Genomic DNA, 26,774 nt, shown 5'->3' on the forward strand with positions numbered 1-26,774 from the left:
TTGTTAGTGTTATATTAAAATTACACTGTGATAAAGTTATATAATACATGTATGCATTGTATAATTTGTTCACATGCATATACACAAATGTGTACCAAACTGCAATTGAACAACAGGGACAGGTGGTCTTGTAGAACATATTTCTCCATTAACAATATAAAATATGCAGCTCTGAATTAGCTTGTATTTGTAACAAGGCCTTTTTCTGTCTCCACCAAAGAAATACAAATTTAATAGAAGGGACAGTAATTCTGTAATTATTAACATTTAACATGGAGTGGCCTATCAAATTAACGATCTTAACTTCAACTTTACAGAACTTTTGATGGTGATAATGCATTTGTCTTTATTAGGAATGAGTTGTGATTAGCTTTCCTTCTTCATCTCAGGACTTCGAAACTGACATTTCACAAAGGGGGGGGGACTGTATAGAGGCAATAAATATAGCAATGCAGTTAAGCCCGTGTTTTTTAGTATGATGTTAATAGTTCTGTCAAAATGCAACATAAATCTTTGTATAGTATAGCTCTCTGTCTGCTTCAGATGAGTATATCCCAACTTTACATTCCTAGCAATGCATCAATAGATGTGTGTAGGGGGGGGGGCATTTCTGAGCCATAAGTTGAACCAAAGTAGGAAGTAAAATATTTTCTCTTCGAAGGGTCCTTTTGTTCATGCATAACTGCCTTGCTGCATCTTAATTTATCTTCTACTGACTTATCTTTTAGCCTTTGCTAGAGAGTTTTGTCCTAGGAAATGTCACCACTTGGGAATACATGCAGTGATATCTACGTGTTTACTGTAACAATGTCTATTGTTAGAAAAACGCATTTTGCATTTGTTCTCAGCTTCTGCTTTGCTTTGGTATCAGCCTCATAGGAATTAATTTTATGGTGTTTCATGTGTCCCTGCATATCTTAAGATGATTCTATAGTCATTTGGGATATCTGGGAATTGCATTCACAGCACATCTGGATGACACCAGATCAGATTAGGAAAGATTAGGAGGGCAGGAGGAAAAATGGAAATGATTGATCTCATCTACAATTTACCCACATTCCCTGCTAATATCATCTAACAGATTAATAGGGATGGGGATAGGAGTTCCCTCTCATAAAGCTTGGATAAAATGATTCCTTCCTTATCAGAGATCTCTCTAAACAAGGATATGAATCTTTAAAATTAAACGATGGTCCCGTGAGTGCAGCTGCCAAATGCACTCAAGAAATTTTTGTTTGGTTGTTCATAGGTTTAGCAACTTTCTGTTTTGGTTTTGAAAGAATGAGAATAAATCTTTAGATATTTCCCCAGCTATAAGTTCTTAGGCATCCTGTCTGCCTGGTCTCTGCCCAAACATGAGATGGATGCTTCCCAATCCAGCAGCATATTTTTTAGCTTTTCCCCAAAAAACGAAGATCGTTTCCCCCCCACTCTTTTCCACTTTCTGATTTCAGGTATTGGAATTCTGCATTCCACGCAGCAATGGAATTAGGCTGGATCTTGAAACTAAAGTGTATGAATATTCTGAGAATGAAGGGTTGTGGAAAGAGCAGCAGGCAGTTTTGGTATCAACAGCTAGCTGATAAGGGAACATGAAGGCCTTCCCAGATGCATGTTGATAGGTCATCAGGACTGAGGTTGGTGATTGTAATATCTCTTTATATACTGTATATCTGAAGATGTAGTCAGATAAAAGCCAGCTGGGTATCAATTGTCACCATTGTTCATTCTATTTACTCTTGAGAAGAATATTATCCTTCTCCACCATTGATATGTGGAGTCCTTAGGGCTCTCTGAGAGGAGACGTTCTTTTGATTATTCAGCTAGGTAACATCATCATGATGCTGATGATGTCACCTACTTGGTTAATGAAACATTAGGAAGCAAACCGACCAAGCTCTGAGAGCACCAACGGTTCCACAGTTCAACCCTGAGCTACATGTATCGTCTTCTATTGGAATTATTTGATATATTTAGCAGCAGGAGAATTATTCCTTCTGTAATAATTATAGTGCTAGGCTTCTTTAAAAAGCATAAAATACAAAATATTATCTGCTGGATACTATGTTTCCATTAACTTCTATACTACTGTAAGTAAATCGACTCTAGCAGTGAAGCCGTTTAAGATGCAGTTATTATACCAGCCAATAGGTGGGGATGTTGCCAAAGGTAGCGCTCCCATCCTTTTTCTTTGTGCTCTGCCTGGAGAATACAATATATTGTACCGCCACTGTCTGGGTTGATGGAATCAGGAAAGAGCTGCCCTTTCAAGGAGCAGTGCCATGGATTTGCACGCCAAGAAAAATCTGGAGCTGCTGCTGCTGCTCTGTCATTTAGCATCTATCTATGAGTTGCTAAGGAAACCACGGAGCTGGATTGAAAGGCAGCTGGCCTTAGCATTGCAGCCTTGTAGTAAAGTTATTCTAGGCTTTCCTTAGGACGTGGGACACAAGATCACGAATTCTCGCTACTCTTACCATATTGTTCATGGCCGGTGGGAGGAGGTGATCATTCCCTGGTTCCACAGATGGCATCTTCTACAAAATGTTGCACTGCGTGCATTCAGGCTACTCCGTGTACTTGCTGATTGCCAATCAGAGTTCTCAGCGGACTATTACAAGGATTTCTCCTTTGTGGTTAAAGCCTCTGTTGCTGTTCCTCCTGCTCATGAAAAAAGCAATCTAACTATGGCATTTTTCTCCTTTCCTGGAGGGTGTGTCTTCTATTATGGTCCAGTGGATTAGTGTTTCCTCGACCTTTGAATTTTAACTACAACTTTGCTACTCCTTGGCCCTATCTTTTTCAAAATTGATTTGCTGTGTCAACGATCTTCCTTCTCTTCCAGCCCCTCCTTTTCCAGATATTTTAAAGATCAATTGTAAAATGTCAAGCCAGATGTAAAGAGAGAGTGGAAATGGGAAGGCAAAACTGCCAGCAGTAGAGTTACTCCTTCTCCTGTCTTGCTCAGCTCCAAGAGGTGACCAAAAGGAAGCAGAGGCTGGGAGTTTCATGGCTTTATGGTTTTGAACTGAATTTTGATCTGAACTTGATCTTGAATCTCCACTGAGACCACTGTGGAAACCACTGCTCCTGATACCGATTGTGTGCACGTGCATCTTTTGAGTCAGTTTTGACTCTTGTGATTGCATTATTCTTGGCAAGACTTCAGAATCGGTTTGACATTGCCTTCTTCCTAGGGCTGAGAGAAAGTGACTGGCCCATGTCAGCCAGCTGACTGTGCCTAAAACAAGATTAGAGCTCGTGGTCTTCCAATGTCTAGGATTCTACCCTATTTGCTTTATAATATCCTCCAGCAGAAGTTGGGTATAGCTTGAAAACATTCCTGCAAAAAGAGCTGGTGGGCTCTGAAAAGCAATTCTTTCAGAACCTGAATGGCAGGATGCTATGATTTGCTTTGAGTGACAGGATACTATGATTATAATTATTACAGATCAATAAATCAATAACAGATCAATGAGGACCGAGAGAATCAATGATGTTTCTACACAAACTAGTTCATTGAAATCTGGTGCCCTAGAGGTGTTCCACAGTTGGTTGCCTGTGTGCCATCTAGCCACAGAATGAGAGCTACTCATCAGTGAAGAAACTTCCTCTTTTCCCTGAATATTCAAGGATCTCCAGGATTTGTAACTTCTACAGTTAACTGGCATCCCAAGAGGGTCCCTTCAGGCCATCTTCTCCAAAGGGATCACAGATTCAATGCATCTCAAGGGAACTGGGCTGCCTTAACATTTTAATATAAATGTTTATAATTTGTGGAGCCTTCCAGATCCATTTGGTAGTGGAGTTGAACTTAATTTGTAATGCACTTTTCCCAGTAGTGGCAACCACATGGGATTATTAAATATTAATTATTTAATTCTTCCATGGTCACTTTGTTCGTGTAGACCGGTGCTTTCTTCTTTCTTCTGCTTGGGCTTTATTTTTTCAGAGAAAATTTTATTTATTTATTTATTTATTTATCTTTCTTCTGCTTGGGCTTTATTTTTTCAGAGAAAATTTTATTTATTTATTTATTTATTTATTTATCTATTTATCTTCTTTCTATCTATCTATCTATCCATCCATCCATCCATCCATCCATCCATCCAGAGAAGTTGCAACTATGCAATCTTTCAGAATTAAGGGACCTAGAACAGCTATTTCCAGATTTCATGACCCTATGTGGGGATTGTATAACATCTCCACTCAAATGTTAATCTAGGTTTGAAGCATTACACCTTTTTTTCTTAGCGTCTGCACTTCTCCAGCTGTGTCTTCAACTCTGACTACTGGAATTATGGGTACTGATTCAGAGCTGCAATGAAACACTTTTGGAAATTACCAGCTTGAGTAGTTAAAAGAAATTACCCCATGCAAACGGAAAGACAACGTGGAAACTGCTGCATGGTCCCATCCTGAAAACTTTTCTATTTTCTTGGGAAAGGGGGTATTATAGAAGAGTAATTCAATTGTAATATGCCCCCCAAATTACTATGCTGTAGTGGTATGTTGTACAGTCTCATTCCATTGCAGATGCAGATCAAGCCCACAAGATGGCAGGTCAAGTGATAGACAACTATCCCTATATCTTTTAAATTGCATTGCTTGATCATTGCAGTTGCTTGTGTTTATTGTGCTGCAGCAGGTTTTTATATGAAGAGTGGGAGCAAAATGTAAGAACAGGTATACTTAAGAAATTGGTTAGCCCACCACTATTACCGAAAAAGATTATCACCTGCAGTGGACATGATACAATATATCATGCAATCTCCATAATTCATTCAAATGCAATTTAGCTCCCAATTTAAAAGGGGGAACAGTGCCTATATCAGTGATGGCGAACCTTTTAGAGACTGAGTGCCCAAACTGCAACCCAAAACCCACTTATGCATCATTGAGTGCCGGGTGGGTGTGGCCCATTGGCTGGGCGTGGCCACTTGGGTGGGCATGGCTGCAGTGGTAACAGCAGACTGGGTGGGAAAGTTCAATCAATAAATTCCAACTTTGCAAGATCTTTTTTTTTCCAGCACGAAGTTAAAATTGACTGATTGAACTTTTTTTTTTTTTTTTGCACAGAGCAGTGGAGGCCTAAAGTGAAAAGGTTTTATAAAACCCAGCTGAAGGCCTAGGACTGGGGCGACGGTGCGCGTGCCCATAGAGAGGGCTCTGAGTGCCGCCTCTGGCACCCGTGCCATAGGTTCGCCACCACTGGCCTATATTCATTTTTTTTTCTGTTCCACCTTGTCTGCTTCTTGGAGACTGCCTGGACAAATCCCTGCAGTTTTCTTGCTAAGGTTTTCAGAAGTGGCTTGCCATTGTCTCCTCCCTAGAGCCTAGCGAAAGTGGCTGGCGTAAGATCAACCAGCTGGCTTCATGTCTAACCAGGAGCAAAGTCTCCAGGTTTCTAGCCTGATGCCTTAACCACTACACCAAAGTGGCTCACAGTATTGAGTTACTGATAGGCATTCCAGACATTTTGGTAGAGCTGAAAGAAAACTCGGTCATCAGATCCAAGTTAATGGCTGCAGACGCCTTACTTCTGAACCGGCTGGTCTGTTCTTGCCTGTGCTCATTTGATTTGTATCTCCCAATGGCAGGACTGGAGCAATGCTACATGGAGACCTTAAGGCCATGCAGGAATGATGAGAGTTCTTACTTCTTGTTTGTAGAGCTGAGGCTCAACCTTAGAGGGTCTCTATTGTTGTAGTGCGTGCACAAACCTTTTTCTATCCTTCTGGAAATGCATGAGCTCAGTCAGAGGATTGGAGAGAGAGGCAGAATAGGTAGGTAAGATGTGTTTGTTCCCAAAGCCTCCCCATCTCTTCTCTTTGCCCTTCAGCACCTTTTCGGTTTCAAATCCTAACCAAGGCAACTTGAACTGGGTCCCTCCACCCTATCTCGCTCTCGGCCTGCAGGCTTAAAAGGGGGGACAGGACAAAACTGCCCATCGTTTGCCCGTCCGAGCCCAGCGTGGGGACAGCGCAGGCCGTCAATCTCATCCCTTTGTCCCAAATAGCAATTCTACAAATGTCACTTCTCAGCCCCTTCCCGGCTGTTCCTTTCCCGGCCCTGTAGCCACAATGGACCTCTCTGCGCAGCTTGGCACCCTCTTCTTGCCCGGGACAAGGGAATTACAGTGGACGGCTGCCGAAGGGGCTGGAAGGAGAAACCTTTGGCTCCGGAGAGCCTGCATCCGCACCAGCAGCTGCCACAAAGCACACCCTCTCGTTTGGTTAAGCGAAGTAGTTGCTGCGGGGCTTTGGCTCAGCGGCTTCGGGGATTAGGACTCGGCCACCGCTCGCCAAAGCCAGTGGGCTTCTAGGGCGACGCTGTAATGCGGGTTCCTCCCCTTCGGTCGCCTTTCTCAACCTCTGTTCGGTGTAATGGGAGATTACTCTGGTTTAAGATTAGCTAGCGCGGAAAGGGGGAATGGAGGGGGGTGTCATGCAGGTGAATTCATGCAGGTGAATTCACCCCCCCAGGAAGGGCCAGCCTCGTGGACTAATCCTGCCTCTCACTTATTAGGCTCGAAGCAGGACATCTCCCCTAGCAAAGCGGAAAGGATGGGATGGTGGGGAGACACCGGTTGCCTTCCCCGACAGGGCGCACCCTTAAAGTGTTGGGGGACTACAGTTCCCACCAAGAGAGACTCACAGCATTGGGGGGGGGGTCAAATACATCTGGAGGGGACCGCCTTGCCGAAGCATTTGCCTATACCCGCTTCCTCATGTCATTCCCCAGTCCGGGCAGCGAGGTGCCCTGGCCGTGGCATAAGGGCTTCCGAATTACAGAGTAGTCCCCGGGAGGGGGGACGGCTAAGCCTGCGCAAGGGACAGGGCTGGCACCGACTTATCCGCTCCGCCTGGGGGGGAAGCGGGCCACCCCACCCTTCCGCGCCGAGAGACCTTCCCTGCCTCTCCATAGCAAGGCCAGATCTGGATATTGCACCTGGTTTATTACGGCATCCTTTAACACTCCTCGCAGTGTGGCTACATCGATACATTTAATACACGGCTAGCAGGAGGGGAGCCGAGGGAGGCGCCCTTTGCTTTGGATAAGCGAAGCAGCTTCTGGCAGCGCCTGTCCTCGGTTTCCCCGCTGCAGTCCAGACTCCCCGGTTGCCCCCTGGCCCCTGCCCCGTCGGGAAGCTTCGGGGCCTCCGCGGAGGCCGGTGGGGGCTCTCCCTAGGGCAGGGATAGGCAACCTTGGCTCTTTTATGACTCGTGGACTTCAACTCCCAGAATTCCTGAGCCAGCATAGCCGGGGCACTCCGTGCAGACGATAAACGTGTTGGATGAAAAGCCGCGCGAGCCGTTGTGCTGAGGGCAGACCCTTGCACGGAATGAAGTGTGCCTGCTTTGAAAACAGGTCGATGACTGTCCAGATCACGGCGTGACCACGGCTGTCCGGCAGGTCAACAACGAAGTCCATGGCGAGTACCTCCCACGGCTGTGTTGGGTCGGCTACCCGTTGTAGTAGAGTAGGCCCATCGGCTTTCCCACCCGGGGCTTTGAGGTGGCACAGACGTGGCAGCCCTTCACGTATGTCTCCACGTCGGGTGGCTCGGGAATTCTGGGAGTTGAAGTCCACGAGTCATAAAAGAGCCAAGGTTGCCTACCTCTGCCCTAGGGGAGTCCAAATAGAGCAGGGGTAGTCAAACCTTGGCTCTTTTATGACTCGTGGACTTCAACTCCCAGAATTCCTGAGCCAGCTAAGCTGGCTCAGGAATTCTGGGAGTTGAAGTCCACGAGTCATAAAAGAGCCAAGGTTTGACTACCCCTGAAATAAGAGGGTCCGTTCTTGTCCATCGCGGCGATCCAGGTTAGCGGCGATCCAAGTGCCTAGAGACCCGCCACGGACAAAGGTCCCTTTCCACTTTCGCCGGGCGCCGCTCACTTTCTCCCCAAAGGGTCCCAGCCCGGCCGCCCGAGCGGCTGCGGAGGATCGGCGGCCCTCCTGGCCCCGCGGTGTTCCTACCAGGCCCGGATGCCCTGCGTGCAGGAAGAGCCGGCGGCCCCCTGGTGCAGGGGCTGAGCTCCGCCGGGGAAGCCGGCCACGTTGACGTAGGGCCCCGGCGACGGCTGCACCGAGGGCCCCACGCTGTTCCCCGCCGGGTAGCTGCAGCTGTAGCCGGCGCCGTAGGCTGCGCCGCTGGAAGCGCTGTAGGCGTAGTTAGGGAAGCCGTTGTAGGTGTAGGGGGCAGCCGGGGCGTTGTAGGGCGCGCTGTAGGCCTGCGAGCCGCCCAGGCAGGGCTTGCCGTCCCTCACCAGTACCGGCACGGCCACTCTGCGGGGCGGCGGCGGCGGTGGGGCCGGCGGGGCCGGCGGTGGCTGCGGGGCCGCCCCCGACGCCGGCCCGCCGAGTTCCAGGGCCTTGTCCTGCCGCTGCCGCTTGCACTTGTAGCGCCGGTTCTGGAACCAGATCTTGACCTGGGTGGAGGTGAGCTTGAGGCTGCCGGCCAAGAGCTCCCGCTCGGGGGCAGAAAGGTAGCGCTGCTGCTGGAAGCGCCTCTCCAGCTCGAAGACCTGCGCCTGGGAGAAGAGCACCCGCGGCTTCCTCCGGCTGCGCGCCTTGGGACGCTCCGACGCCGACGCCTCCGCGGGCTCCTTGCCTGCAAAAAAGAGCCAAAGCAGAGAAGAGGAGTCATCGAGCAAGAAGCCGCGGGGATTAACAACCCTGCGCGCGGTTGTTGCCCCTAAGCCACTGGTTTGGGTGCCGCCAAGGCCTGGAGATACACCTAGCCCAGCAGGAGGCCCTTTGCAGACTTCTACACACCTGCCCCACCTGGTGCCCTTTCCACGTTCTGGGCACGAGTGTCTGCAATCTCTGCCAACACGAGGCAGGCCGTGGGAATGGGGTCATCAACTGTTCCCTGGGATGAATGAGCGTGGAGGGAATCCCCCTCCTTGGGAAGCCTCCTAGGTCTTCTACTAAGTGGGGCCTGGATTTGTCCCAAAGTCCCTCTTGATGCAACCAAAGAAAAGTCAGGCTGCACAACACAGTAAATCCTTGGGTTTCCTATAATGATTTGCCGCACAAAGTTTAGTATAAATCTCAGGAAGAATTCATATCTGACTGAGGTCGTGCTTTCCACCCACCTACAAGCCACTGTGATTGAATCCACACACAATATACCAATCTGAAACAAACCATCTTCTGGGTTAATCTCTATTTTACAGGATGATAACAGACTGAAGATTCCACAAGAGGCTCAAAAGAACCTTTGGACTTTTTTTTTTAAAATCAGGCAAAAATAAAAATGGAGCAGAAGAGCATTTTGACTTGATGCAACAAGTGCAACACGACCAGACCAACCAGGAGCCCAACCAGGTTAGCAATGTATGGTGGGTCTCCAGCTGCACACAACTCTAGCCTCAGGACTTGGAAATGAGAGAGCAGCCCTTGGAGGCCCAGAGCTGCCTGCCATTTTCCTTGCCCTGAGCGAAAATCAATCATTCTTTTCTCCTCGTTGAAGGGGACTGGTCGCTGGAAAGAAGTGGGAGCTGGAAGAAGGACATTTACCCACTAGATAAGAGAAGGGTAGTTTCAGTATATCTCCCCTCCTGCAAATCCAACAGCGCTCTTCGCTTTTTCCCATCGCAGAGTCTAGCTAGGCCTGGCAGGCCCGTTCTAAACACATCTGGAGTAAACTGCTTTCCACACTCCTGAGCAAAGTCTGGTGGCCAGATTCTCCCCTCTGTGGGTGCTTTTCCGTGAGGGCCTAAAGCTGCCTCTGAATCTGACCTCCTGTCTCCAGCCTAAGGAAGGCCTGGCCTGGGCTCGGTGATTTATCTCCTCGCTCTTTGAGAGGGGCTGGGTGGGTCTGGGGAGAGAGTAGAAGTTGCTTTTTTGCTCAGCTTACAGCCAGTTTTCTGGCAAGTGACTTTAACAGGGCTGACTCTCCAGATGGCGGGTACAGGGTTGCATGCCCCTGCACAAAGATAACCTGTGACCGTTTCCTTTCAAATAAACCAATCTTATTTCATAATTAAAAACCAACCCCCTCCCTTTTAGGGACACAGCCCGATACACGGGGTCTCAATATTTCGACAATAGCGATCATAACCCGAGTGCTTCCACAGCCGCCAGCCTTTTCCAGAGACCCCCGCAAGACAATTTACTCTCCGAAGCAGCTTCCATCACGTCCCCAACCAGATCGGGCAGGATCGGGGTGCTAAAGCAGAGACCACCCGAAGAACCCACGGAAAGAGGTTGAGAGCGGCCCGAAGCGACCTTGCAGAGCGAGAAGAAACATCTGGGAAAATGCGTGCCGGGCAGATGTTCCGCGCTCAGCATCCCCATCTGCTCCGGCTGACAAAGGAATCGTTCGGAGGCTCCAGGGGAGGGCAGGGCAACCCGGACCGCACCGGCTCCGGGCCACTCGAGGAGGTCTGGAGCCGTCCGCGGGGGTTCGGCGGGCTCTGCTACCGGCCCCGCGGTCTCCCAGGGCCGGGAGCCCCAGCGCTCTGCCCACCTTCCTCCCGGACTCACCGGTTCCCGAGTCCTGCGCCGGCTCTGCCTCCTCTGCCGGGCCTTTGGGCTCGCAGGTGCCCCGCAGCACCGCCTGCACGTAGCCGCCGGGGGAGAAGCCCCCGTCCGCTCGGCTCTTGGTCGAGGCCATGGGGGACAAGAAGGGCTGCTGCTCCTCGCTCTCGTCGTCGTCCTCCTCTCGGTCGGAGAAGCGGCAGCTCAGCAGGCAGGAGGCAGCGGCGGGGGCGAAAGGCGCTTCGAGGGGGGCGCCGAGGCGTTGCTGCTGCTGCTGCTGCTCCAGTTTCAGGATGTCCTTGACGGAGAAGGGGGTGGAGGTGGAGGTGGCGGGGCTGGGGAGCATCCTGGGCAGGGAGGCGGGAGGGAGGGAGACGGCCAGCCCGGCTGGGGCAGAAGGGCCGCGCCCGGGAGCGAAGCCAGGCGAAGTGGCGTCCATGCGAACGCGGCGCCGCCTCTGCCAGTCCCCGCCTCGGCGAGGACCAGCAGCCCGCTCTGGCCTCGGAGCCGCCTCTTCGGCCCAGCGGGGCGCGTCACGGCGAGGAGGGGCCGGGCCGGGCCGGGCCCCCCTTGGAAGGCGGGGAGCGGGAGCGGCCCTCCGAGGAAACCTGCCCGAAGGTGAACCGGCCGCGGGGAAGAGCCGGGCCAGCCGGACCGCCGAGGCTTCGGGGGCCTGGAGAGCGAGGGGGGCCCCCCGGAGCCCCGGGCGCGGGGACCTTGGCACCACTCAAGACCGCCGCCCGGGCAGGGTTCGCGGGGTCCCGCTGACTCCACCTGGCCCGGCCGCCCCGCTTCCCCGCCCTGCCCGCCCCTGGGCCCGAGTGCCGGGATCTCCCGCTCATCCCTCGGCGTCGCCTGGCTTGACTTTTCCGAGAAGACTCGGAGGGACACGCGGAAGAAAAGGGCCGGGTGGGGCGCCCCCAGCGCCCTCCCCGGCTGGGTAAGCGGGAGCTGCCTTGGAGAGTGATCGGGGGGCTGCGGAGGCGGGCGAAGGGTGGGCAAGCCGGGCCCCTGAACCACCAGAGCCCCGTTAAGTCTTATTCCTGGAAGAGGGAAGGGAGCTTCCCAAAGGAAGGAGGACGGCGGCCATCTGCTTTCGGTCACCTGTGGCGGGGCCCCTCTTCCCCATCGTTTTAAAGCAATGTTACTAAAGAGAACAATGACACACAATGACCATCATCACAAGGACGGTTGTGATGTATGCAGGGCTGTTAAAAGTTGTGTGGATTGCCTCGCTGGACGGTTTAAAAAAAAAAAAAAGATCAGAACGTCATTGCAGAGGTGGCTTTTCGCCACGATCAAGTGCATCACCTGGTTCAGAAGCAGTGTGTCTGCGGGTATGTGAATAAGACTAAAAGGGATTGGCAAAAGCTATGAGTTTTCTAACTCTAGTTGTCTGGTCTATTGTGGAACAGGAATGCTATATTTTTTATTATTCCTAATAATCATCGTATTATTTATAACATCTGTCTAGGAAAAAAATAAGTCATTATAGCCGCTGTAATCTTGGGTTCCCCAATTAGCTGTGATGATCAGAATTTATCCTGTTGTGTATGCAATGTGAATAAAAAGCTCCAAATTTTCCTTTCCTTTCCTTTCCTTTCCTTTCCCACAGATGGCTGAGGAAGGGGAAGTCTGAGAGAGATGGGAGGAAGGTACCCAAAGTACGGGGGTCAGTTCTGAAAGTCCCTTTACTCGTTTTCACGTTAACTTGTTAGAATGATTTAGTGTGGCTATTCAATGACGTCACTACCGATGGATAAAATGGATTAAATTCGTGCGAAGTTTCTTGATTTCCCTCTTGTTGGCTCTGCTGTTCTCTCCTGGGAATTGTTGCAGAATTCAGGAGCAGAGAGAAGGGAAGGAATGGGAGGCTCTACAGCCTGGTCCGGTGGGTGCTGGGTAGCGAAAATTCTTCCCAGGCTCTGTTTCCTAACTTCCCCCCTCCCAGCTGGACCAGCTGGCCCCCTTTTTCCGCTGCCAAGACTTACTTTCTTTTCTTTTCTTTTCTTTCTTTCTTTTTCTTTTTCTTTTTCTTTCTTTCTTTTCTTTCTTTCTTTCTCTTTCTTTCTTTCTTTCTTTTTCTTTCTTTCTTTTTCTTTCTTTCTTTCTTTCTTTTTCTTTCTTTCTTTTTCTTTCTTTCTTTCTTTCTTTCTTTCTTTCTTTCTTTCTTCCTTCCTTCTTTCTTCTTACTTTCACCTTCCCTTCCTTTCCCTTCCTTTCTCTGGGGTGGGGCAAGCTAGAGAACCCCAACCAAAAATAAGAATCCACAAGGTTCCTGTACCAGCTCTCTGCAAATAATCTTTGAAACAGGGCTATACAAAGAGACTACCCAACTCGTAGGAGGTTGACTTGTAGGAGAGTCGAGGACTTCCTGTACTTTATTTTGCACTTTATTTCGCGGTAGCCATTACTTAAAGTGGATCCACAGAGTTTAATAGATTTGATTTCCCCTTGAAATTAACGGTGCTGAGATTTTAAACCAGAGGTACAGATAATGACCTTTATAATTAGGTAGCAGGGCCCTCAGTAGGGAACAGGATGAGGAAGGGTCTGTTCCCCCCTCCCCGAAGGAGTAGGTGACTTCCTTTCGATAGGAAATGGATGTAACAGTTCATCACTGATGTTTGCAAGGATTCTTCTGCCCTGCCGGTTATAGCACCTTCTTAGGACCCTGTGAAAATGGCAGCATTTTCACTTTCTCAACAGTAATGTTGGTAATTTCACTGAGCAAATGGACAGCAGAAGACTCTTCTGCTAATCTAGGGAGGTTCAAAATAAACAGGGGGAGCAAAGAGGCATGGAAGGTGCAACACGGGCTCCAGAGGAAAAACAAAAGCGGGTCCCCACGGCCTGGCCACGAAACCATTTCATGCAAACTCTCTAGGCTTAGGTTGCAAACGTGTCCCGGACACCCATTGTGGATTCTTACACTGCTTGTTGCTTTCTCTTTGCGATCAGGAACAGAAATACTCCCGTATGGCTGGGAAAGTCATTGAGATCCTGATGGCGATCCCTCAATACGGCGCACTTATCCGTCTCCATTAAAGGCCTACTTGTAAATATTTTTGCTCCTCTACATGATTTGATCCGGAGGCGGATATAAGGCCTGGCGATTTGCTGCCGAACCCCAGAGCCTTCGCGCATTTTCGGAGGGAGATTGTCCCATCTGCAAGAGACCAACTTTGGAGAGAAGTATTTCCTGCCGACTTTGCGTCGGGGAGCAATCTGAAGCACAGCTAAAGTGCTGCAATCAACAGGGCGATTTCCTTTTCAGTAAACATGTCTGGGATCTGGCTGAAAATCCGTTACAGTTGAGGGACCAAAGGCTATTTAAAAAAGATTTACGGAGAAATGAGCTTGCTGCGGAAAAAAAATAAAAAAAGCTTTCTGCTGCTTTGGAATGAAGTTCTTTTTGTCGCTATCTTAGTTGGTAGGTGCCAGTTTAGGAACACGGAAGCATATTGTGCGAGGTTTTAATTTGTTTTTAAACGAACGGAAGAAAACGGTAGTAGTAGGTGCATCTCTGTCTATGTCTGTATGTCTGTCTGTCTGTCTGTCTCTCTCACTCACTCACTCATTCTCTCTCTCTCTCTCTCACACACACACACACAAACTGAGCAGCCCATCGAGATGAGGAAGCACCTCAACAATTTAGGACAAGCAGAAAAAGACTCAGTACCAGCAACCTGTAAAAAGGCGCGATCACGTCGGGGCCCAGCAGCTGATCTGCCAGTGGAGCGACGGCGTAGCTGTGTACAAGGTCGAAGCCAGCAAGTTTAGGAAGGTATGGTCGCCGTGTAGGAAGCGCAGCAGTCGCTAAGAGGACCCTGCCTCTGTCGGTAACTTTAGGCCAGTTTTCGGAGTCGCAGCTTCTCGGTTGTCTCATTTGTAGCTCTACGGAAATATTCCACCATCAGGAGAAGTAGTAGACGATTCTCCAAGAGCGGAGCTAGCGGGAATCGGCTACGTCGTAATCCTGAAAGCTAAAAATACGAAGGTTGGGATTTTTCGCTGGGCCGCCACGAAATGCAATTCTCTGCAGACGCCACAACGTAGATTCCTTTGGATTAGAGGTTTTACCAATCGGCCCGCTGGATACACCGCCCTGTGCCTGACCGCGTTCACCGTCCCGAAACCAAAACGTTACAGCGTTTCTAGAAAGGAAAGGCTAGAAGGGTCAACAAGCCGAGTCAGTTGTGGGATCTAGCCCGGGAGAGGGTTGATGCAACCACGCATATTGATTTCTGAGGTGTAAGGAGATTTAAAAGATTCCTGAGGGAACTGCACGAAAGACGGGCTACGCGAGGTCCGATCCTTCACTTTTCCTGCTCCTCTAGTTGAGTAAACTCTGCACAAAAACTATTAACTCCCCTTCTCTCTAAAAACCATGGAGGAACTGCAAAGCTACTTCCAGCTTCCTCGCTCCAGCAGAAAACAGTCTTTCCAACAGAAACTCCTTCCTTCCTTCCTTCCATCCACCCACTCACCCACCCATCCATCCATCCTTCCATCCTTCCATCCATCACCCCTTCCAGGGTTTTGCTCTGGCTGGCTTGTCTTAGACTTCTGTTATTTCAAATAAACTATTTGGACCTCCAAGGTATCTGAAGAGTTTTCTCCCTCTCCAGAAACTGAAAAACTGCTGCTTTAAATTGCCAGAAAACTTGTTGTAAATCTCACCTGGATGGAGGAAATTATCCTCGGTAAGCCTCTTTTCTTCCATCTTCAACTTCAGGGCTGCAACATGGGGTTATTGACCTTGGCCTTTTAGTAAGAAATGCAAGAAAACAGCGTTTGAAATGTATTAAACGCTGCTTGCGATCCTCTCCTCGGTTTGCTGTTTATCATCGCAATTATTTTTTCAACCGGGATGGAAATCTTTCCGCCCAAGCTGCGCCTTAATGGCCAACCCAAGAACCTCCGTCTACTTTGCCCAACTTGGTCGGAACCACCTTTATCTGAAGAAAGTTTGAAACAAAGGAAGGTTGACCTAGGTGCAAAATGGAGACCCTCGTACTTTTTACTTCCAGAAAGGTTCGCTTACGAAAGCAGAATTTAAAAAAAGAGGGGGTGGGGAAGGACGGACATATTTGGTAGGTATGAACCATTTGGGGAGCCAGAGGAACATTACACGCGCACTTTCTGGATAGGAGGAAAGATACGGAAGTAGGGTTGCCAGGTGTCCACTATTTGAGCGGACAGTCCACTTTTTTCACATTATGTTCACTATTTTTTTTCACAAAATAGTGGACATTTTTTTTATTCAAAAGCTTTATGATGAAATGGTACGTAATCTAAAGCTGTACAGTCTACTTTTTTTACTACTTAAACCCCCCTCCCCCCGCTTGTCCTCTATTTTTTGGAAGCAGACCTGGCAACCCTATACGGAAGCATCTTTTAATATCGAAGTGGAAAAAGAAGCTCGTTTAGCCGCCCGGCCTAGCGGGGGACAAAACCCCTTCTTCGCCTTGATCTGGAAGGGCTCTCAAATACACCCGAAAGGGACCCGCTTCCAAGCCCGCAGCAAGACCGAAGCTCCCGAGACGGAGTCCCAAAGCTTTCAACGCTACAGCGGGCGTCCGGCTGAAGCCCATTCCCTCATCCCGGCTTTTTCTAACTTCCCGGCGCTCCGGAGGGGGAAGGTGCTGCTGCTGCTGCTGCTGTTAATGGTTATTGTCTCGCAGGGCCCATTAGCCGCTTTTGTTGCCCGTCCGCCCTCTCGGGCTTTAGCGCTGCCTTGTTGTCGCAGCCGCCCTGCGCACTGTTTAGACAAGGGATTAAGGTAATGGATGGAGCCGGAGCCGGAGCCCTTCGGAGCGAGGGGGATGGGAATCGGAGAGAGCCACCGGAGTAGGAAGCCCCTTCTCCGAGGAAGGAGCCCCTCTTACGGCCCCCTTTAGCTCCATGAGCCCGTGGGCCCAGGTGAGACCCCGCAGCCCCCGGGTCTCCAGCGCTCGGGTCCCCAACAGACCCAAGGAAACAGGAAAGCGCCTCCTCCTTAGGCCCAGCTGGACCCCGGCGATTCGCCCAGGGAGGCCTTGGCCGGGCTCAGGGTTCGTGAAAGGAGTTCGCGAGGGGAGCCGATTTCCTCCCGCCTCGCCCATTTGGCTTCCCAAGGCTCCGTCGAGGCTGAAGCGGTGGGGAGGGGGGTGGGTGGGAGGGGGGCTTCCTCCAAGAAACATACGTTGAAATCCCTGCCTAAATGTCAGGGGCGACCAGTTTTAATCTTGGTCAATTGCTCGGTCAGTGAGCTGAGCAAGCAAATTATTTCTATCTGCATAAAATTATTTCTTAAAAATGTAACCCTTCTAAAGGGGAAAAAAATGTGCGGAGTGGATATTATTTTATAGAAGGGTTATTCCCTGTTTTCAGGCAGGGATGAATATTTGAAAAACGACTAATTGCCTTAATGTGTGTGTGTTTGTGTGTGTGTATGTATGTTTATAACGATACAAGTATGCTGGTTTTTTTTTTAAAAAAAAAACTGTGGCAACTTCCGAAAGAAGTGTCTCCTAAATGTCTAATTCTAATCGGAATAAATTAGCAATACATTTTGCTAGACACATTTTGCTAGAGAGACGTTCCCTGAGGGATGGGCCCCAGCAAGGGTCCGAAGGCTCGGAAGACTAAAGCTCTGATCCCGGTGACCGAACCAGATTGGATCCTGTAAATTAGCAATAGTTTCCCGCCCCTCTACGGTCCATGGTTGGCGGGAATCGGGACTCTGTCGGAGTCAAGAGCGGAGAAATTACCTGCAGAGTTTTCCCCACCGTAGATTCATGCGGAGGAATTCTTTTGAGAAGTTCGCAGTGCGCTTGCGCGATAGTAGCTTTCGCTAATGGCGCGCTGGTTGTGAACTGGAATGAAAATGCGGGGGAGAGTCGGGCCAAACGACCCAACGGCTGTGTCCGCTTCGGGTGCTGGCTTAACTCTTACGCCCTCAAGTCCTCAACTTCTACGTCCCAAGATCTGGGCACCTGACATAGTCGGAGTCACCTGCGGGAACGGTACCTTCCCCTTTTGTCATTAAGTCCACAACTTTTCTTGGGTTATTGTTGTTGGTTTCTTGATACAACTCCAACATTAAAATAAATGAAAACAATACACCGATCGAGACCCGAACAAAATTAATCATTTTTTTTATTTTTCGATGGCTGTGGAGATTCTCAGTCATCCGATTCGTGGTTGTCTTAAAGGTGTGTTTTTTTTCAGAAGGCATCTGGACTTTGTTTTTGTTTTTTTTCCTTGAAGAAGACATTTCGCTTCTCATCCAACCAGTTCTTGCAGTTCTGACTGAATGGGAAAACGAAGTCCAGTTGCCTGTTGAAAAAGCATCTTCGAGACATTTTTATTTCTCCTTGATTTCAAAGAAGACGTCGAGGCGCCTCCCATTGGAATCAGTGCGATCCCACTTGAGGGACGCACAAATGATCAGGGTTTTTATCTCCCTTCGCCGTTTCTGTACAGGTGTGCCTGTTGTGACGGGACACACGCATAGGCAAAAGGGGAAAAGGCAGCGTCGTTAAGAAAATCCGCCCAGTAGCTGTTATCGCCCTGACCCTCCCCTTCTGATTTGCCTCTCCCGAGCTGGATCGGCCCAACGGCTCGCTTTCAGCATCCCCGAGATGCCGGATCACGATCCTGTTTCCCGTCTCCTCGAACCGCTTCCTCGCAAAGAGCTTCCGTATCTCTGGAGCCCTTGCTCGGGGCTCCCCAGCTGCTGCCCTCCAGATGCGCTAGGCCGGGCTCACTTTCCATTTCTCCATATCTTGGCCCGAAATTCGGTGGCCCTGGCGGAACGGGGGCAGACTTTGCGGGGCTCCCTCCTTCCAAACGCCGCCAAATAACTGGAGCTCCCTCGCCCCTTCCAAGCCGCCTCGCCTGCGCGCGGAGTTTGGTGGCGCCTTTGATTCAAGGGCCGGTTCGAACCGGCGCTGGGGAGAAGAAGTCGGCTTCCCCCCCCCCCAACTAAGCGCAAGTTGGACTCATCCTTCCAGTCTCGCCGGCTGTTTACAGGCCGGCGGTCTCTGGAAGCTAAAGAGGCGGCGGACGCTTCCACTTCTTTTCGGGGGGAGCCCAGGTTATCGCCAGGCCTCGCCGCGCCTCTCGCAAGTCAGTGGGGTGCAGGGGGCGCCGGAGCGTGAGTGCTCTGCTTCTACTCCCCCCCCCCAAAAAAAAATATCCCTTCCCGCTTTACTCCGTATTTATACAGCGCCCGCCCTTGTGTAAACTCAGCCCAGGCCGTGGTTATTCTCAGGCCGGGTCTGTTTGTCCTTGGCTGTCAGCATCGCCCGATGAGAAACTGCTCTTCCCGGCGAACCGGCCGCCCTGATTTATGTGGGAACCCCCGCACCGAGGGAATGCGGGGCTGCCGGGCGGACGAGGCTACGGGAGGCTGGGCCGGAGCAAAACCCGGGAAGGCTCCGGGCTGGCGGGAGGCGCCTACTGGTCTCCGGAGCTGCCTTCTCAGCCCAAGGGCGGCTTTTATTTGGGCTGACGGGCTGAGCCTGGCCTGGTCTGTCCATAGGAAGTGGGGGCTCTCTGGGAAGGGCTCCTGGGCGTTTCAAGGCGGAAAGAGCTGGCACCCCCGAACTATTTGGCTGATTCCTCTTTAAGTTCGTCCTTCACACCCAAGGCCTCAGGTCATCATTGGCCCCCCTACTTAGAGCTCTCTCCCGGTTCCTTAGTCTTCAAACTGCCCGTTTCCCAACCAGCCCGACCCTTTGGTGTGAAGTCCTGGGATTCTGGAGGGCGCCAGGTTGGAGAAAAGTAGCTGTAGAGCATGGTGGACTACTCATCCGAAGGATTTCCTCTTCAAAAGTGAAGTGAAATGGATGGTTTTTAAATTTTTTAGGATTAGCGGGAGTTACTTTACAAAAGACTGGAAATCTTTTCCAAACTTGTTGCTGAAAAGGGGGGAAATGAAATGTATTTGTTGGATTGGCTGATTAAAAAGAGTTAAATGTGGGAAGAAGGGAAATACGTAATGTCATTTTAAAGAGAGAGAAGAAGTAATAAGTTTGTAAAGGACATCAGAAGTCACTTTTTAAAATATCATTTTTTCCCCTTTGTATCTGTATTGTTCTTTGTACTTTTTTCTTTTTTTCTCTTTTTTAAATTTTTCTTGAGATATTTATTGGTGTTTTTTTTTTTTACTTGTATAAAAATACCTAATAAAATCATGTGTTAAAAAGGGAGTAGCAGAAGTTACCACATGCCTAAATCTGCCCAGTCTTTCATTATCATTTTTGCTTAATTTTTGGATGAATTCCCTTTTCTACAGGATTACACTCCAAGGAGCTGCCTGCCACACAATGCAACTATTGGGAGAAATATAGCTGAGGGAGAAAGATTATTCTCAGATACCAATTGCTGTCCATACAGCTTTTGAACAAATTAATACAATTAATAAATAAGGTGTTTATTTGTATGAGAAATGTATGTGCCTCTTTTGTGCTCCTGATGATTCGGGCAAGCAATGGCAAATTAAAATGCCTCCAGGTTTGTTCACAGGTAGATGGGAAATTCTGATTCATCTTATCTATTCCCAACTGGGCAACATCAAATAACTTAAAACCAAACCCATTGCATTGTTGTTGCAGAGAGTGTATGGATCTTCTTCACAGAGGATGACGGATGCATCTCCACCATGATTTTAATTTATTATTAATCAAATTTATATGGCCACTCATCTTACCCAGAAAGTGATTCTGGGTGGCATACAAACAATCCAAAAACAACAGTAAATAAATGAGAAAACATTAGTTAAAAATTTGCTGTGCACAATTAGGCATTAGGCCTGATTTGATTAGTAAGAAAGTAAGGTCATATTCAAGACCTTAAGTCTAGATTGCAAAACTTTGACTGGCAGAGAATAAAATTCAGCTGTCAGAGAAGACAATTCACATGCATATTTCATCCTATCCCAGGTGGTTAATGGGTGATACACATATGCTGCCTTTACTACCAGATAATGAGCGATAGATTGTTCAAAATTGCTATACTTCCTAGATAAAATATATGTGTGTGTAACAGGAATTAACAAGGGAATTATCCATTTCCCTTACCAAACTCCAAATTGTTTTTTTTTTCAAGCAGAAACTATTTATGGGATCTGTAATATTTATTTGTGAACCTATCTAGTGTTGTGATTAAGGCATCAGGCTAGGTAGCCTGGAGTCTGTGCAGTCTAGTTCTGCTTTTGGCACAAAGCCAGCTGGGTTACCTTGGGCCAGTCATTTTCTCTCAGCCCTAGGAAGGAGCAATGGCAAACCAATTCTGTAAAATGTTGCCAAGAAAACTGCAGGGGCGTGACCAGACAGAGATATGGGAGATATGTCGACCCAAATATTTCTTTCTCCCATATTTGGGTTGACAGGGTGCATCAAAAAGCACTCAAGGTAATTCTCCTCCCCTGTCTCTTCCCTCCCTGACACAGCTGACAAAGTGAGAAAGAGCCTGTGGCCTAGAGGTTAACACAGCTGCTTAACATGCAGGCAGCCCAGGTTCGAATCTCAGAAGGGTATGTTTGGCTGATGAGAGCTAAAAAGTTCAAAATAGCTATTCCATTCTCCCTTAATTCTTTGTTAGCAATCCAAATTGTATATATATATTCAGGGGATAATGAAAAATAGAGAAGAACAGTGGAAAGAAAACTTGTTTAAAAAAAATCTACCAACTCTTCATTTGGAGTGTGAAGAAAAGATTCTTGTAATCAGTCCTTCAGCAGCACAAAAGTTTTCATTGGCTCAGCATAAATTTAAATTGTAATAGCCAATTTGTAAGAAACATAATTCATCCCAGACTGAATCCAGTTTAATTGTGCTGGCTGCAAAACTCCTTTAAATGTTTATTTTTAGGATTTTTTAAAGAGGTTTTAAGCAGGCAGCTCTTAATAATGGTTGCAGTAGTGTTAGGAACAGAGGGTAGATCTAATGTGTAAAAGCTATGCTCAGAATCAAATTGCAGGAGTGTGAAAAGGTCATATTGTCACTGAGTCAGAGCAGGGTAGGAAATGTCTCAACACAAAGACACTGCTGGATGATTTTATATGGAATATTTCATGCCAGTTGTGTATCTAAGCTGCACAGAGCCATCAAGCTGCAGGCTGTTAAAGGAGACAGTTAAACATTCCTCTTCTGAAGTAGTAGCGCTCATAAATCACATTTTAACAGCTTGTTAGATCACAGTTTTCCAGTGTCTGAGGCCCAACTCAACTTGGCATAGGGACCCAACTTCTGTTCATAGTTAGTTACCTATACAAGCTTCTTGCCTTTGCTATAGGATTGCATTTGAAAGGCTTGTGAGATACAATGTGTGATAGTCCAAACTGTCAAACAACATTATGCCCTATCCATTCTTGCAATGGTACATTATGAATCAAATGCACTTTAACAGAGGTAAGTGAGAAAAATCAGAACTAGATAATGAGCATGTTTACTGTACATTGATGCTACTATGATTTTACTGTTGGACGGAGTTTGTATCATTTAGAATTTCATGCTTGGCAGAAATTCCACAATTGTAGGTTTTTTTCCACCATGAAGAAGTTGCATTTTTGAGAAGTCTTATTAAGACAAGAAAGAACATAATTGCCTGTGTTATCATCACTTACATACAGGTGAACAGTTTAACTAACAATGTGATTAGCCATCTATTGGGCTGCCCATAAATTGACATACAGATGGCCAAATCATTGATGTGAGTCAAGATATAGTTGTCAACATAACCTGGCATTTATTACATGCAGTAAATTGACTCTTCTTTCCACATTGCTCTATAAAGGCAAGACACTGAATGGTTTTCTTGACAAGTGGGCTAGGCACTTTGAGGGAAAAAAACAATCAAATTTGCAATGATTTGAAGACTACATGATGCACAGTCATAGACAGCTTGTGGTATGTTCAGGGCCCTGTCTAACCAGATTCTTTTTTTTGGTGGGGGGGGATACAATTCATTTTGTTTAATGATTTGATGAAATGGGAAAAAAAGGAGTTTGGGTTTACCAGATTTGGAATTGTACTTTGATGCCTATTGTTTAGTCTGGTTAAAAAAGTGGACGACTCTCCAAAATAAGAGGTTACTCAATCTAGAGAGCCATGAATTAAGATTTGGATGGCATGGCTATTTATGGTATGATAATATTAAAGTAGATATTGGTTTTAATAATCATTTTGTTAGATGTGCCATTCTAAGAGTTTGGAATAAATATAAAGTAAGGGTCTCTGCAAAGATGCCTCTTTGGGTATCTCCCCAGGAAGGGTGTTTTTTTATTAAATAAATGGTGGGGAGGCCAGACTGGTGGGCTTATGGTCAAATAATATCTTTCAATCATGGTGACCCTATCCTCAGAACTAAAGTGGAGTTGGAATCAGAAGAATGTGTTTGCCCCTTGGTTTACATAGTTACAATTGAAAGAAAAATTTAAATTAGATTTAAAAAGCTATGGATTTGGTTTTAAAAAAAAAATGAATTGGAAATCCTATTGTGATATAGTGATGAACACATTATTGCTAAGGTTTATAAATTACTATTAAAATTGAACTTGGAGAATGTGTATGTAAAGCATTGTATGATTCAGTGGGCAAAGAACTTTGGATATAAAATAATGCTTGAACAAAGGGAGAATATGTGGCCGAAAAGTCTAAAATTCACATTAAATTATAATTTAAAAGAGAATTTTTATAAGATGATATACTGTTGGTATTTAACACTGGACAAATTGTCAAGAATGTATAAAGGCAACACAAATGAATGTTGGAAATGTAAATGTAAAGAAGGAACTTTTTATCATTTATGGTGGACATGTGACAAAGCAAAGAAATATTGGAGTAGGATTCACATCTTAACACAGAAGATTCTTAAAGTGAATATAAAGGTAAAACCAGAGATTTTTCTTTTAGGCTTAATGGATAAAGAGTTTGAAAAAAAATGGAACTTTGATGTTAAATGTGTTGATGGCAGCAAGAATACTTTATGCACAAAAATGGAAGAAAACTTTGATTCCCACAATGGACGAATGACTGTAAAAGTTGATGGAGTCAGCAGAGATGGCTAAATTGACTGCTTTGATTAAGAAAAGAACACAATTTTGTTTCTACATGGAAATTGCTTTTTGATTTTGTGCTTGAGATGGAAAAAAATGAAACTTTGATTTTGGGTTTTGCTGATTATATGTTTGTTGTTATGGCTAGTATATATTATCATGTAAAAGTAAAAACTTGAAGTTTTATATTATTACATTATTCTACTGCACCAAAAGGAGTCAGAGGTCAATGCTTTTCTATTTCTTTTCCTATTTACCCTACACTTTTCTCTCTCCCCCTTTTCCTCCCTTATATTCCCATTATTTTCATTTTCATTTCTACTTTTGTATTTTATATTTTGATAAACTAATAAAATATTAAAGATTTGATGAAATGGACAAGGTGTTTGGTTCTCACTTGTTCCTCATGGTTTATTATATCTTGTAGAAATGAGATGCTCAGATGAACCTGGGGTGTTATAAATTGCTCTTTTCAAGAAATCTAAGGATCTTTAAGAGATACTGTAGTGAGCTGACTTCTGGAAAAAAAATTCATTGGATCCAGAAGATAATAAATTATATTCCCTTTGGTAAGATGACTGAGTATATACTAGCTAATTACGGTAGATTCATTCTACTTCTATTTGCAGGTCTTTATGTTTTGTTATCTTCTCCAGTTCTTTCTCTTCTATTCTGCTGTCTCCAGGTACTGTCATGTCCACCATGCAGATCTTGTCTTTCGTATCGACAGTAGTTACGTCTGGTATGTTATGTGGCAGGTGCTTGTCTGTTTGAATTCTAAAGTCCCAGAGTGCTTTAACTTCTTCATGATAATTTGTAAGCTGCCCAGAGTTACCTTGTAGGGAAGGTGGCACTATAGAAATTTAATAAATGAATAAATAAACTCAATGGGGATTTTGCTTTTTAGCCAATTGTGATTAAATTAGCTACTGCTAAGTATATCAAACAAACACAGAAAATTTTAAAATTAACTCTTAGGTGCAACTTTTCTAAGAGAGCATATGAAAAAACAACTGGCAGATTAAGTTTTATTTTAAAATGTTTATAACTTGTTTTTCTATTTATAAAATACACATCCAGAACACCTTACAATTTCTCTAAATAAGAAAAATGGAACCAATAAAGAAGCAGTAGCAAAAATGGAAAATACTGCATAGTACAGCAAGATAAAATTACATTTCTTTTCCCAAAGACTTCGTAAACGATGACATATTTGTCATAAAGACTCCATGTCCTTAGCAGCTGGCAATATATAACCAATCTTGAAAAAGCCAAGCAGAGTTGCTCTCTTAATCCTAAGATTGGAGATCACTAGGACAGCCCGTAACTATGATCTAGTCTTGGAAGTTTAAAAAACTATGTCCTGGGAAAGATTAATGTGATTTTTTCTTTATATTATTGCCAAGGAAATAATGTAAACATGCCCATTAATTATCAGCAATCAGCTCAACTTAAGGTAAAAATATCAGGAATCTAAGAAATTCTCCAAAAGTCCCAAAATCTGAGGAGGAGAAGGAGGTAAAAAAGAAAGGAACTCACTTATTCTGGTGGCTCAGAATGAGGAAAGGAACTCACTCCATTGCTAACCTTAAATGAGGCAGTAGAAGATGCTCAAGAATCCAATAGTTTCCTATGATATGATAACATCACAATGCAAATGATGCAAATTTTTAGAATATGCCTTCTTTCCCTAATCCATGGATGCTGCTTTCCCGTTTAAGCAATAGAGTATGAGAGTCAGTATAGTTAATTACATATCATTGTTCATATTATTAGCTGTTGAACCCCTTAGATTTTGTGATTCCTGGATGTTATCGTTTTGGGTCTTTTTCAAAGGCAGCCCCACACACAGCACAGTACATTAATCTAATATAAGCTAGAGAGTTTCAAGCCATTACATGGATTATACTGATTAGGTCAGATCTCAGCAGAAAAGATTTACTGAGTATACTGTATATCAGCTCTATTATTGTGCTGTTAAAACACACACACACATAACACAAATCAGACTTCTAAAATGTACCTAGGGCTGCTGTATTCTTGGATCTGGAAAAAAAGTTACATTAGAAAGGATATGTTTTGTTGGACTAGTTTCTCTTCGTCCTACACTTTTAGTCTTTGAACTACAGTTCTAAACACAATGACCAGCCATTGTTTAAGACTATTGGGAATTGCAGTTCAGCAACATCTGGAGACCACAGGTTACTTATCTTGTGCTTGAACATATTCAGATTATAGAATGGACTGCAGACCATAGAGAAAGGAGTAACATTTAGTGCAGAAAGAAGCCTAAGAGAAAGAGTTTAAAAGGCCGAGCTAGAACATTTCTCTTTCTTGATGCGATCGTTTTCTATGTGCCCATGTATGTTGTTCTGCCTGGGGAGAATTCAGAAATGGTACCCTGGTTTGAATTGCTATAAACTGCTAGCATTCTGCTTGGGCCAGGAATGATGAAGTGATCTGTAATCAGTATGGATAAACTAATAACAGCTCAGATGCTTGGATTTGGAGGGAAGCTACCTCACCCCTTTCCTACATGGCATTTTTATGATTCAAATTCCTATACTGTGTAGAGAAATGTACACATTTTCCCCAAGTTAAGCATTTTGTTGTGGCAGGAGGAAATTTCTAGGAGGAAATAGAACAGGACAAGGCATTAAGCCTAGCTCCCTGGTGCACAGCCTGGTCCAGATAGAGGCACTAGCCTTCTGTTATTAATATGTTTATTTTAAATAATGAAGATTGGGACATCCTGAGCACAGTTTGGCTCTCAGTCTTTTAGATTTGAAAAAATGCCGAATTGTTTTTCAGGCTAGAATGGGTAGGCAGCTCACTTTAACTTAAAATATAAAAAGACTAACACTATGTATCACTTTTTGGAGAATCTTTTCAAGAAACATTCCATATAGGCAATATAAACAGTAAAGATGAGGAGAAACATATGTTTGTAATTTTATTTTGGTTTACTTATTAAACTTCTGAGTCATTCTATCACCTATGCTAGTATTTCGTGCCCTGCAGATGTGCTAGATGATCAGCAAAAGATACTGGGAATTGTAATCCAACACATTTGGAGGAAAGAATACGAAATATCACTCCAGAGGAGGAGCATAATACAATTTAATGTTATTTATGTTAAACAAATTATATGTAATAATTAAATTGAACATTATATATCTCTTTTACCTCAGCAAATATTACCTCAGCAAAATAACAATCACCTATTTCAAAATCGTCC

The 26,774-nt window shown here is 46.0% G+C and overlaps 1 protein-coding gene across 1 annotated transcript; it reads right to left on the minus strand.

Moving 5' to 3' along the window:
• Window positions 1–7,976: 7,976 nt before the first annotated feature.
• NKX2-3 (NK2 homeobox 3) lies at window positions 7,977–10,834 on the minus strand. The gene is made up of 2 exons (XM_029284202.1): window positions 10,478–10,834; window positions 7,977–8,606 (listed from the first exon to the last, which is right to left on the minus strand). The coding sequence occupies exons 1-2, from the start codon at window positions 10,832–10,834 to the stop codon at window positions 7,977–7,979; spliced, it is 987 nt and encodes a 328-aa protein (XP_029140035.1).
• Window positions 10,835–26,774: the final 15,940 nt, after the last annotated feature.

Source organism: Protobothrops mucrosquamatus, unplaced genomic scaffold, assembly GCF_001527695.2.
Source record: "Protobothrops mucrosquamatus isolate PMUCROS unplaced genomic scaffold, P.Mucros_1.0 scaffold419, whole genome shotgun sequence".
Classification (NCBI taxonomy): Eukaryota; Metazoa; Chordata; class Lepidosauria; order Squamata; family Viperidae; genus Protobothrops; species Protobothrops mucrosquamatus.